Consider the following 11,519-nt stretch of genomic DNA (forward strand, 5'->3'; position numbering starts at 1 on the left):
GAAGAGGCGTGTATGCAACTCAAGATTTACCGAAGGAGGAGGCGTGTATGTGGTCCCAGTCCTACATGAGCAAGAGGGCGTGTAAGGGGTTTCAGTCCTACTAAGCAGGAGGCGTATATGGCGTACCAGTCTTACCTCAGTAGGAGGCGTGTATGTGGTTCCAGTCTTCTCAAAGCAAGAGGCGTGTATGGAGTTCAAGTCTTACCGAAGCAGGAAGCGTGTATGAGGTTCAAGTCTTCCCAAAGCAGGAAGCGTGTATGAGGTAGGACTGGTCCTAGCTAAGCAGGAGGTGTGTATGAGGTCCAGTCTTACTTCAGCAGGAGGCGTGTATGTGGTTCATATCTTCCCAAAGCAGGAAGGGTGTATGAAGTTCAACCCTTACCTAAGCAGGAGGCGTATATGGGGTACCAGTCTTACCTAAGCTGAAGGCGTATATGGGGTCCCAGTCTTTCCTAAGCAGGAGGCGTGTATGGGGTCCCAGTCTTACCTAAGCAGGGCGCATGTATGGGGTCCCAGTCTTACCTAAGCAGGAGGCATGTATGGGGTTCCAGTCTTCCCAAAACAAGAGGCGTCTATAGAGTTCAAATCTTACCGAAGCAGGAGGCGTGTATGAGGTTTCAGTCATACCTAAACAGGAGGCGTGTATGGGGTTCCAGTCTTTCATAAGCATGAGGCGTGAATGGGGTCTCATTCTTACCTAGGCAGGATGCGTGTATGGGGTCGCAGTCTTACCTAAGAAGGAGGCGTGTATGGGGTTCCAGTCTTCCAAAGCAGGAGGTGTGTATCAGGTAGGACTGGTCCTAACCAAGCAAGAGGTGTTTATGAGGCCCAGACTTACCTAAGCAGGAGGGGTGTATGGGGTCCCAGTGGTACCTGAGCAGGAGGCGTGTATATGGTTCAAGTCTTCCAAAGCAGGAGGCGTATATTGGGTCCTAGTCCTACCTAAGCAGGAAGGGTGCTTGGGGTTCAAGTCGTAACTAAGCAGGAGGGGTGTATGAGGTCCCAGTCGTACCTAAGAGGGGGTGTGTAATAAGGCCCCAGTCTTAACTACATGTAAGCATGAGGCATGTATGAGATTCAGTCCTACCCATGCAAGAGGCATGAATGGATCTCAGTCTTACTTTACAAAGGGCGTGTTATGGGGTCCCACTCTCACCTTAGTAGGAGCCGTGAATGGGGTTGCAGGCTTACCTAAGCAAGAGGCGTGTTTGGGGTTCCAGAGGAATCCATCATCACACCTGCACAGGTAGGAACCGCGGGTGTTTTCACAGGTCTCGGAGGAGCAGCCAGCAATGCCTCGCTCACACTCGTCAATATCTGTGGGAAAAGAGAAACAAGTCATGCTTGAGAGACTTAAGGATGAAGTACAAAAACTATCACATGTATTCATCACTTTGCAATATCTGCCAATTTTTCTCGTTTTCTTTTTTGCCTGATCTCTACAGTTCTATTGACCTTGGACAGGTGTTTTGAGATTGTACGGGAGGTAGGTTGACATCCCCCTGAAAAAATAATGTTTCAGCACCAAACATGGTATTTTATGACATTCATAGGCTTCTATAAATGCACTTTTTTCGAAATTTTCATTCCTTTCTGGTGGATTATTAAGAAAACTTTAGGTCACATGGTAACACTTGGCAAATAGGACCGCAAAATACTAGAAACCTTTAATAAGAAGACGCTTAACATTTCAAGGTCATATTACATGTACATTGTTTCTAACCTTTGCAGACTGAAGAAACTACAATCCGGACAATCAAAAGCCAATCCCAGCCCCCCCCCCCCACACACCTTCAAACCCCAAACATTTCAAAAATGAATAAAACTATATGCATAGTGAGAAACAGAACATTGAGTACAACATCATGATAATGAAATATGTCTCCAGCTTGCCCCTTTAGCTGTATGCATGAAAAGCATTATTACGCTGTGTACCTGAATGGGGGTAACCGTGGGGAGTCCTAATAATAATCAGGTTATTAGTACGCATGTAGATATGCTTAGATGATAGAAAGATATACACCAAGTGTCTGGGACATCAGTGCAATACTTAAGCAGGCGGTGCATGGACAAAATCTGTGTGCAATATAGTACTGCACTACGTACTTGAACCGCAATAGTTGTGAAAATAATTACCTGATTGTAATTAAACTAAAACATGCAGAAATTTAAATGATAGGGAAGATGTATTCTACGATTCATGGATTAGGTTCTGTACTTTAGGAAGAGTTGCTTGGACAAAATCCAAATTCACGGAAAGGCACTATTACACGAAGTCCTAAAATGGGGCTGATTCTGAATTCGATGGGACCATTGCCATTAAACTTAAGCATGTACAAGGTCAGATGATAGGCAAGATGTATGTTGCAGTAGTTTGGGAGGAGATGCATGGATAAAAATTGTGTCTACAGGCAGACGGACAGACAGACAGGATGATCCCAGTATAGTCACCCACCCCCCGCCATCCACACCTTAATATGTTTTTTTTTTTGGGGGGGGGGGGGCGATAAATTATCATATATTACCATATCTTATGTGATGAATGGGAATAAAGTAACCACATCTTATCATCAAAGACTTACCTGTGCTGTCAATACGGATCTCTCTATTAATTATCATCAAAGACTTACCTGTGCTGTCAATACGGATCTCTCTATTAATTATCATCAAAGATTTACCTGCGCAGTCATTTCCCTCGTATCCATCGGCGCAGCTACATACCCCTGGTGTCTCACAGACCCCACCATTCGGACACACACCTGGCTCTTCCTGTCCACAAACGGCTACAACAATACCATTATCATATAAAAAATTCATTTACATGTAAAGGTTGATGTAATAACGGGGGCTTCCGTGGCCGAGGGGGTTAGCACGCCAGCACGGCGCAATGACCAGGAGGCTCCATAAATGTGGTCGCTGTAAGTTCAAATCGAGCTCATGCTTGCTTCCTCTCCGGCCGTAAGTGGGAAGGTCTTCCAGCAACCTGCGGATGGTCGTGGGTTTCTCTACGGCTATGTCCGGTTTCCTCCCACAATAATGCTGGTCCCCGTCATATAAGTTAAACACCAATCAGAGAAATAAATGAAATCATGTAACAACAGGAGGGTGAGAACGGTGTGGTTCTGTCAGATTTAGTGCATGTCCAGTTTGTAATAAACCCCTCTGACTTTGACGCAAGGATTTAGTCGGCCAGGTTCAGTCACATACAAGAGGTTAGTTAATGCTTCGTCCGTGTGTGTTAGTAGTCTTACCGCTGTCTAAACACCATTTCCTTTCCTAAGTCTGAGATCTGTCTTACCGCCATCTAAACACACCATTTCCTTTCCTAAGTCTGAGGTCTGTCTTACGCTATCTAAACACCATTTCCTTTCCTAGTCTGAGGTCGGTCTTACCGCTATCTAAACACCATTTCCTTTCCCTAAGTCTGAGGTCTATCTTACTGCCATCTAAACACCATTCCTGTCGAGAGTCTGAGGTCTGTTTTACTGTCATCTAAACACCATTTCCTGTCGTTATTCTGAGGTCTCCCATGTACAGACAGCTCGTAAAATCTGATGTCATCATATAGGCCTACATGTACAAAACAGCTCGTGAATCCTGAAGGGATCATATAGGTGTACATGTACAGAAAGCTCGTGAGTCCTGATGGGATCATATAGGCCTACATGTACAGACAGCTCGTGAATCCTGATATCATCATATAGGCGTACATGTACAGACAGCTCGTGAGTCCTCGTGAAAGGTGAGCATGATCGTAATAATAGCTAGTACAGATTGTTGTTGTTGTTGTAAAGGTTTTCACCATGAAAATCCTGAATACTTTTTAGCCACGCTCTAAATATGAAATAGCTGTGCATACTGATGAAGACACACCTCCACCAATGACCACTAGATCCTACAGACAGCTCATAAACACTGATTACGCGACCCGTCTGTTTCTATCAGAGCATCCAATACTTCTGATAGAGCTACAAGTACCAGTGATCTAACTGGATGGTCTTTTGTCAATGACTGCCCTTTAAATGCCCAGCTAAAAAGTTTTAACTTCTGTCACAGCAGTCAGGTTTATCTTACCTTTAAATGCCTTAAGGGCGGACCATCCAGGAGTAACCCAGTCACTTACATGTACTTTGTACCTTTACAGACCTTAAAAACGACAACAACAGGAGTAACCCTGCTCACAGTCACACCTGTAAGAGCCTGGCAGGTTGTGACAGCCCAGGTACTTACCTTTACAGGCCTTAAGGACAGCCACCCAAGAGTAGCCTGCTCAAAGTCACACCTGTAGGTGTTGGGAAGGTTGTGACAGCCCAGGTACTTACATTGTATACAGGCCTTAAGGACGACCACCCAGGAATAACCTTGCTCACAGTCGCACCTCTAGGTGCCTGGCAGGTTGTGACAGCCCAGGTACTTACCTTCACAGGACAAGGACGACCACCCAGGAATAACCCTGCTCACAGTCACACCTGAATGAGCCTGGCAGGTTGTGACAGTCCTGGTATTTACCTTTACAGGCCTTAAGGACGACCACCCAGGAATAACCCTGCTCATAGTCACACGTAGGTGCCTGGCAGGTTGTGACAGCCCAGGTACTTACCTTTACAGGCCTTAAGGACAGCCACCCAAGAGTAACCTGCTCACAGTCACACCTGTAGGTGTTGGAAAGGTTTGTGATAGCCCCCGTACTTACAATGTACCGTTACAGGCCTTAAAGACGATCACCCAGGAATAACCTTGCTCACAGTCGCACCTCTAGGTGCCTGGCAGGTTGTGACAGAGCAGGTACTTACCTTCACAGGACTTAAGGACGACCACCCAGGAATAACCCTGCTCACAGTCACACCTGAATGAGCCTGGCAGGTTGTGACAGTCCTGGTATTTACCTTCACAGGCCTTAAGGACAGCCACCCAAGAGTAACCTGCTCACAGTCACACCTGTAGGTGTTGGAAAGGTTGTGATAGCCCCCGTACTTACAATGTACCTTTAAAGGCCTTAAGGACGACCACCCAGGAATAACCCTGCTCACAGTCACACCTGTAAGCGCTGGGCAGGTTGTGACAGCCCAGGTTCTTACCTTTACAGGCCTTAAGGACAGCCACCCAGGAGTAACCTTGCTCACAGTCACACCTGTAGGTGCCTGGTAGGTTGTCACAGCCCAGTTCACACACAGACGCTGTCCCTGCACATTCATCCACGTCTGCAATGGAACAAGAGTGTCTCATGAATTTATCATACACTATAGTAGCCTTTGTAAAAAGCAATCATGACACAAATCCTCACAACACAACAATCATCACGCAAATCCACGCAACACAACAATCATCACACAAATCACGCAACACAAAAATCATCACACAAATCTACGCAACACAACAATCATCACGCAAATCCACGCAACACAACAATCATCACGCAAATCCACGCAACACAACAATCATCACACAAATCCACGCAACACAACAATCATCACGCAAGTCCACGCAACACAACAATCATCACGCAAATCCTTGCAACACAACAAACACAAACAAATCTCCACACCATGAAACACACACCGTTATCCCCACAACACCATAAATAAAGAGATATCCGCACAACACGTGAAACACACAGATAGCCCCACAACACGATAAACACACACATATCCCTAGAACACAGTAGACAGGTATGCCCACAACACTATAACAACTCAGATATCACCACGACACGATAAACACACAGATATTCCTTACGTTGCTTATTAGTTCCTGTATATTTCATTACAGAAATACAGTCTTAGGTTAATGTACATAGGTTATCAGTCGTTTTCTGCTCGATGACAAGCCAAAAATTTCAAATAACTAAATAGATGGAAATCACAAATATGGCCGACTTACCACAGAGACTCACACTGACGCCAGATAGGGAGAAGTTCCCACACAAATATGACCGACTTACCACAGGGAGTCACACTGACGCCACATTACGAGAAGTTCCCACACAAATATGGCCGACTTACCACAGAGAGTCACACTGACGCCACACAGGGAGAAGTTCCCACACTCGTTAATGTCTGAAATAGATCCGTGATACACAGCTAGTTGAGATAGGGGATACACTAAGCAGTATAACACAGACCTAACCTAATGTCTGAAATAGATCCGTGAAACACGGCCAGTTGAGACAGGCGATACACTGAGCCGTAACAACACAGACCTAACGTAATGTCTGAAATAGATCAGTGATACACAGCCAGTTTAGATAGGGGATACACTGAGCAGTACTAACACAGACCTAACCTAATGTCTGAAATAGATCCGTGAAACACAGCCATTTGAGATAGGAGATACACTGAGCAGTGCGAACGCAGAGTCACACACATGTACACAACCTAATCTAATGTCTGAAATAGATCAGTGGTACACAGCCAGTTGAGACAGGCGATACACTGAGCAGTACTAACACAGACCTAACCTAATGTCTAAAATAGATCAGTGGTACACAGCCAGTTGAGATAGGGAATATAACATATATGTAGTCAAATCCATGTACACAACCTAACCTAGTCACACACATGTACATAACCTAACCTAATGTTAAAAAAGAGGATATACCATATATGTAGTCGAACACATGTTAAAATAGAGGATATAGCACATACATAGACAAACACATGTACACAACCTCACCAAGGACCTGACAAGTTCAAGAAGAAACATGTACAACTCAAATAAATGGGATTCGGTACAATACAAAAATACAAGCACAGAAGTTCCCACAAACCAGAAGACATTCAACCCACCTCCTTATTCAGTTCAATTTGTAAAGCAGTTTATTTTACAACCGATTTGCTAGTTCAGTGAAATCCAACCGTTCATTAAAACCTCGAGTTCACAAAGTTTAGGTCAGGATACTGGCCATGCTTTGGGAGCCAGTGAAGCACTAGCTACTAAGGGGAAATAACCAACTTCATGTTTCATTAGTGAGACAGTGCATCTGCTTGGAGTTACAAACTGTAGTTTTATAACTGGCTTTTCACACACTATCTCACAATATCAGTCATCTTCCGCCATACACAGTGAGGAAGTATTTCTTAGTCCCATGGCTGAGAGAAACCAGCAGATAACTGTAACATTTAATAGTATGAGTGGGTGAGTGGTCAAGTAAGCCTCCCCGCCCGAGCTATTATACTGTCATGGGTTAACCAGTCGTTGCACTAACCCCTTAATGCTAAACGCCAAGATACACCTTCCTCTTTTAAGGTCTAAAGTGTGAGCGTGGATCCACCGCCTTCGAATCGGGTGCATTCAATAAAGTGAGAGTGCATGTGAGTGTGTATCTGCGTAAGGTTGTGTGAATGAGTGTGCTTGTGAGTCAATATCTGCGTATGGTTGTGTGAATGAGTGTGCATGTGAGTGTGTATCTGCGTTTGGTTGTGTGAATGAGTGTGCGTGTGAGTGTGTATCTGCGTTTGGTTGTGTGAATGAGTGTGCGTGTGAGTGTGTATCTGTGTTTGGTTGTGTTAATGAGTGTGCATGTGAGTGTGTATCTGCGTATGGTTGTGTGAATCAGTGTGCATGTGAGTGTGTATCTGCGCATGGTTGTGTGAATGTGTTTGTGTGTGTGTGTTTGTGCGTGTGTGGGGCATACCTTCACACTGGGGTAGTGAGTATCCCTCCAGACAGGAGCACTCCCCAGGGGCCAAACACATCCCTCCATTCAGGCAGTCCCCGGGGGTGGCTCCAAAACACACAGCTGAAACAACAAATATACATTGTATGGAGAAAAATCTATAGTATACGACTCTTGTGACTATATGGTTACAGCTCTTGTGACTATATAGTTACAGCTCTTGTGACTATATGGTTACAGCTCATGTGACTCCATGATTACAGCTCATGTGACTATGCAGTTACAGCTCATGTGACTATATGGTTACAGATCAAGTGTGTGGCTACAGATCATGGGAATATATGGTCACTGCTCATGTGACGGTGGTTACAGCTCAAGTGAATAAATAGTTACAGCTCATACGACTTATATGGTTGCAGATCAAGTGATTGTTGTTACAGATCATATGACCATACGGTTACAACGCATAATGTCATTTACTTGGAACTTGTGAAGAATAGATGTACATGTTTACATCACAGTTTACATCTGTATTGCCATTGGATTACACCATTGGAGGGCATTCTACGTTTACGGCTCATGTTATCATTTGAGTACATCTGATGTTATCTTACTTTTACAGCTCATATGATCATAACTGCGGTTTTCTTTCCTTTGTATGATTACAAATGAAGGTTATCTTATTTTTACAGCTCATATGTTTATAGCTGAGGCTACATGTATCTTACGTTTACAGCTCATATGGTTACAGTACCGTGAGTTCAAGTCCAGCTAATGCTGGCTTCCTCTCCTGCCAGCAACCTATGGATGGTTGTGGGTTCCCCCGGGATCTGGCAGGTTTCCTCCAACCATAATGCTGGCCGCCGTCGTGTAAGTGAAATATTCTTGAAAATGGCATAAAACGCAAATAAAATAAATACATAGACATATGGTTACAGCTGAGATTATCTTACGTTTACAGCTCATGGTGCGCTTGTCCCAGCCGAAGCCATCCTCACAGGAACACGCATAGCTCCCATACAGGTTCATACACTCCAGTTCACATAGGCTGCTGTTCAATTCACACTCGTTCAGGTCTGCTCCAACATAGCCATACAAACAATTAAATTTAGACCACAGTCCGATAATAACAGATGTCAAAAGTGGCACTGATGAAAGCAGAAAAGAAAACACAAGCCCTAGAAGAGCAGTGTGTTTCTGCCAGGTTGGAACTTCTCCACTCTAGGCTTCATGGTTTTCCGGTGATCCAGTCACAACACTTAAGTCATAAAGTACATGTGATCCAGTAGAGCAATCTGAACACTGAAGTCATAAAGTAATCTGATCCAGTAGAGCAATCATAACACTAAAGTCATAAAGCACATGTGATCCAGTAGAGCAATCACAACACTAAAGTCATAAAGTACATGTGATCCAGAAGAGCAATCACAACACTAAAGTCATAAAGTACATGTGATCCAGAAGAGCAATCTCAACACTAAAGTCATAAAGCACATGTGATCCAGTCGAGCAATGACAACACAAAAGTCATAAAGCACATGTGATCCAGTCGAGCAATCACAACACAAAAGTCATAAAGCACATGTGATCCAGTCGAGCAATCACAACACAAAAGTCATAAAGTACATGTGATCCAGAAGAGCAATCACAACACAAAAGTCATAAAGTACATGTGATCCAGTCGAGCAATCACAACACTAAAGTCATAAACCAAATGTGATCTAGAAGAGCAATCTCAACACTAAAGTCATAAAGTACATGTGATTCAGTCGAGCAATCACAACACTAAAGTCATAAAGTACATGTGATCCAGTCGAACAATCACAACACTAAAGTCATAAAGTACATGTGATCCAGTCGAGCAATCACAACACTAAAGTCATAAAGTACATGTGATCCAGTAGAGCAATCACAACACAAAAGTCATAAAGTACATGTGATCCAGTAGAGCAATCACAACACTAAAGTCATAAAGTACATGTGATCCAGAAGAGCAATCTCAACACTAAAGTCATAAAGCACATGTGATCCAGTCGAGCAATCACAACACTAAAGTCATAAAGTACATGTGAGCAATCTGAACACCGAAGTCATAAAGTACATGTGATCCAGTCGAGCAATCACAACACTAAAGTCATAAAGCACATGTGATCCAGTCGAGCAATGACAACACTAAAGTCATAAAGTACATGTGAGCAATCTGAACACCGAAGTCATAAAGTGCATGTGATCCAGTAGAGCAATCACAACACAAAAGTCATAAAGCACATGTGATCCAGTCGAGCAATGACAACACTAAAGTCATAAAGCACATGTGATCCAGAAGAGCAATCACAACACTAAAGTCATAAAACACATGTGATCCAGTCGAGCAATCACAACACTAAAGTCATAAAGTACATGTGATCCAGAAGAGCAATGACAACACTAAAGTCATAAAGCATATGTGATCCAGTCGAGCAATGAAAACAATAAAGCCATAAAGTACATGTGAGCAATCTGAACACCGAAGTCATAAAGTACATGTGATCCAGTAGAGCAATCACAACACTAAAGTCATAAAGTACATGTGATCCAGAAGAGCAATCACAACACTAAAGTCATAAAGCATATGTGAGCCAGTCGAGCAATGACAACACTAAAGTCATAAAGTACATGTGATCCAGAAGAGCAATAACAACACTAAAGTCATAAAGCACATGTGATCCAGTAGAGCAATCACAACACTAAACTCATAAAGTAAATGTAATGATGAAAATATATGTATGTATAATGACCACAACTAATGCCATGAAATCAATTCTCAATAAATTCTTTACACATGTGGCTTTACTTTATAATACCAAGGGAAATACCTCCCTGGCTCCACTTTTAATTTGTCAGCAGGATACGTGTTATGCCATACAGTACATGTAACATTAAGGGTTACATTTAGCTAGAACAATCCATGTAGCTAGAACAGTCCATGTAACTGGAACAGTCCATGTAACTAGAACAGTCCATGTAACTGGAACAGTCCATGTAACTGGAACAGTCCATGTAACTGGAACAGTCCATGTAACTGGAACAGTCCATGTAACTAGAACAGTCCATGTAACTGGAACAGTTCATGTAACTGGAACAGTCCATGTAACTAGAACAGTCCATGTAACTAGAACAGTCCATGTAACTAGAACAGTCCATGTAGCTAGAACAGTCCATGTAACTAGAACAGTCCATGTAACTAGAACAGTCCATGTAACTAGAACAGTCCATGTAACTGGAACAGTCCATGTAACTGGAACAGTCCATGTAACTGGAACAGTCCATGTAACTAGAACAGTCCATGTAACTAGAACAGTCCATGTAACTAGAACAGTCCATGTAACTGGAACAGTCCATGTAACTGGAACAGTCCATGTAACTGGAACAGTCCATGTAACTAGAACAGTCCATGTAACTAGAACAGTCCATTTAACTGGAACAGTCCATGTAACTAGAACAGTCCATGTAACTAGAAGCGTCCATGTAGCTAGAACAGTCCATGTAACTGGAACAGTCTATGTAACTAGAACAGTCCATGTAACTAGAACAGTCCATGTAACTGGAACAGTCCATGTAACTAGAACAGTCCATGTAACTAGAACAGTCCATGTAACTGGAACAGTCCATGTAACTAGAACAGTCCATGTAACTGGAACAGTCCATGTAACTAGAACAGTCCATGTAACTGGAACAGTCCATGTAACTAGAACAATCCATGTAGCTAGAACAGTCCATGTAACTGGAACAGTCCATGTAACTAGAACAGTCCATGTAGCTAGAGCAGTCAATGTAGCTAGAACAGTCCATGTAGCTAGAACAGTCCATGTAGCTAAAGCAGTCCATGCAGCCAGAATAGCCCATGTAGCTACTGCAGTCCTTG

At 43.2% G+C, this 11,519-nt stretch overlaps 1 protein-coding gene across 1 annotated transcript in view; it reads right to left on the reverse strand.

Annotated features, from left to right (window-relative positions):
- Window positions 1-11,050, reverse strand: part of LOC135465965 (fibrillin-3-like) — a 36,865-nt gene extending 25,815 nt beyond the window's left edge. The window contains exons 1-8 of the mRNA XM_064743351.1: window positions 10,558-11,050; window positions 8,569-8,691; window positions 7,634-7,738; window positions 6,003-6,056; window positions 5,079-5,201; window positions 4,794-4,922; window positions 2,631-2,783; window positions 1,192-1,317 (exon numbers count right to left, since the gene is read on the reverse strand). Coding sequence (XP_064599421.1) covers window positions 1,192-1,317; window positions 2,631-2,783; window positions 4,794-4,922; window positions 5,079-5,201; window positions 6,003-6,056; window positions 7,634-7,738; window positions 8,569-8,691; window positions 10,558-11,050 — 1,306 coding nt within the window. The remainder of the gene's footprint in view (window positions 1-1,191; window positions 1,318-2,630; window positions 2,784-4,793; window positions 4,923-5,078; window positions 5,202-6,002; window positions 6,057-7,633; window positions 7,739-8,568; window positions 8,692-10,557) is intronic.
- Window positions 11,051-11,519: the final 469 nt, after the last annotated feature.

Source organism: Liolophura sinensis, chromosome 1 (genome assembly GCF_032854445.1).
Source record: "Liolophura sinensis isolate JHLJ2023 chromosome 1, CUHK_Ljap_v2, whole genome shotgun sequence".
Lineage (NCBI taxonomy): Eukaryota > Metazoa > Mollusca > Polyplacophora > Chitonida > Chitonidae > Liolophura > Liolophura sinensis.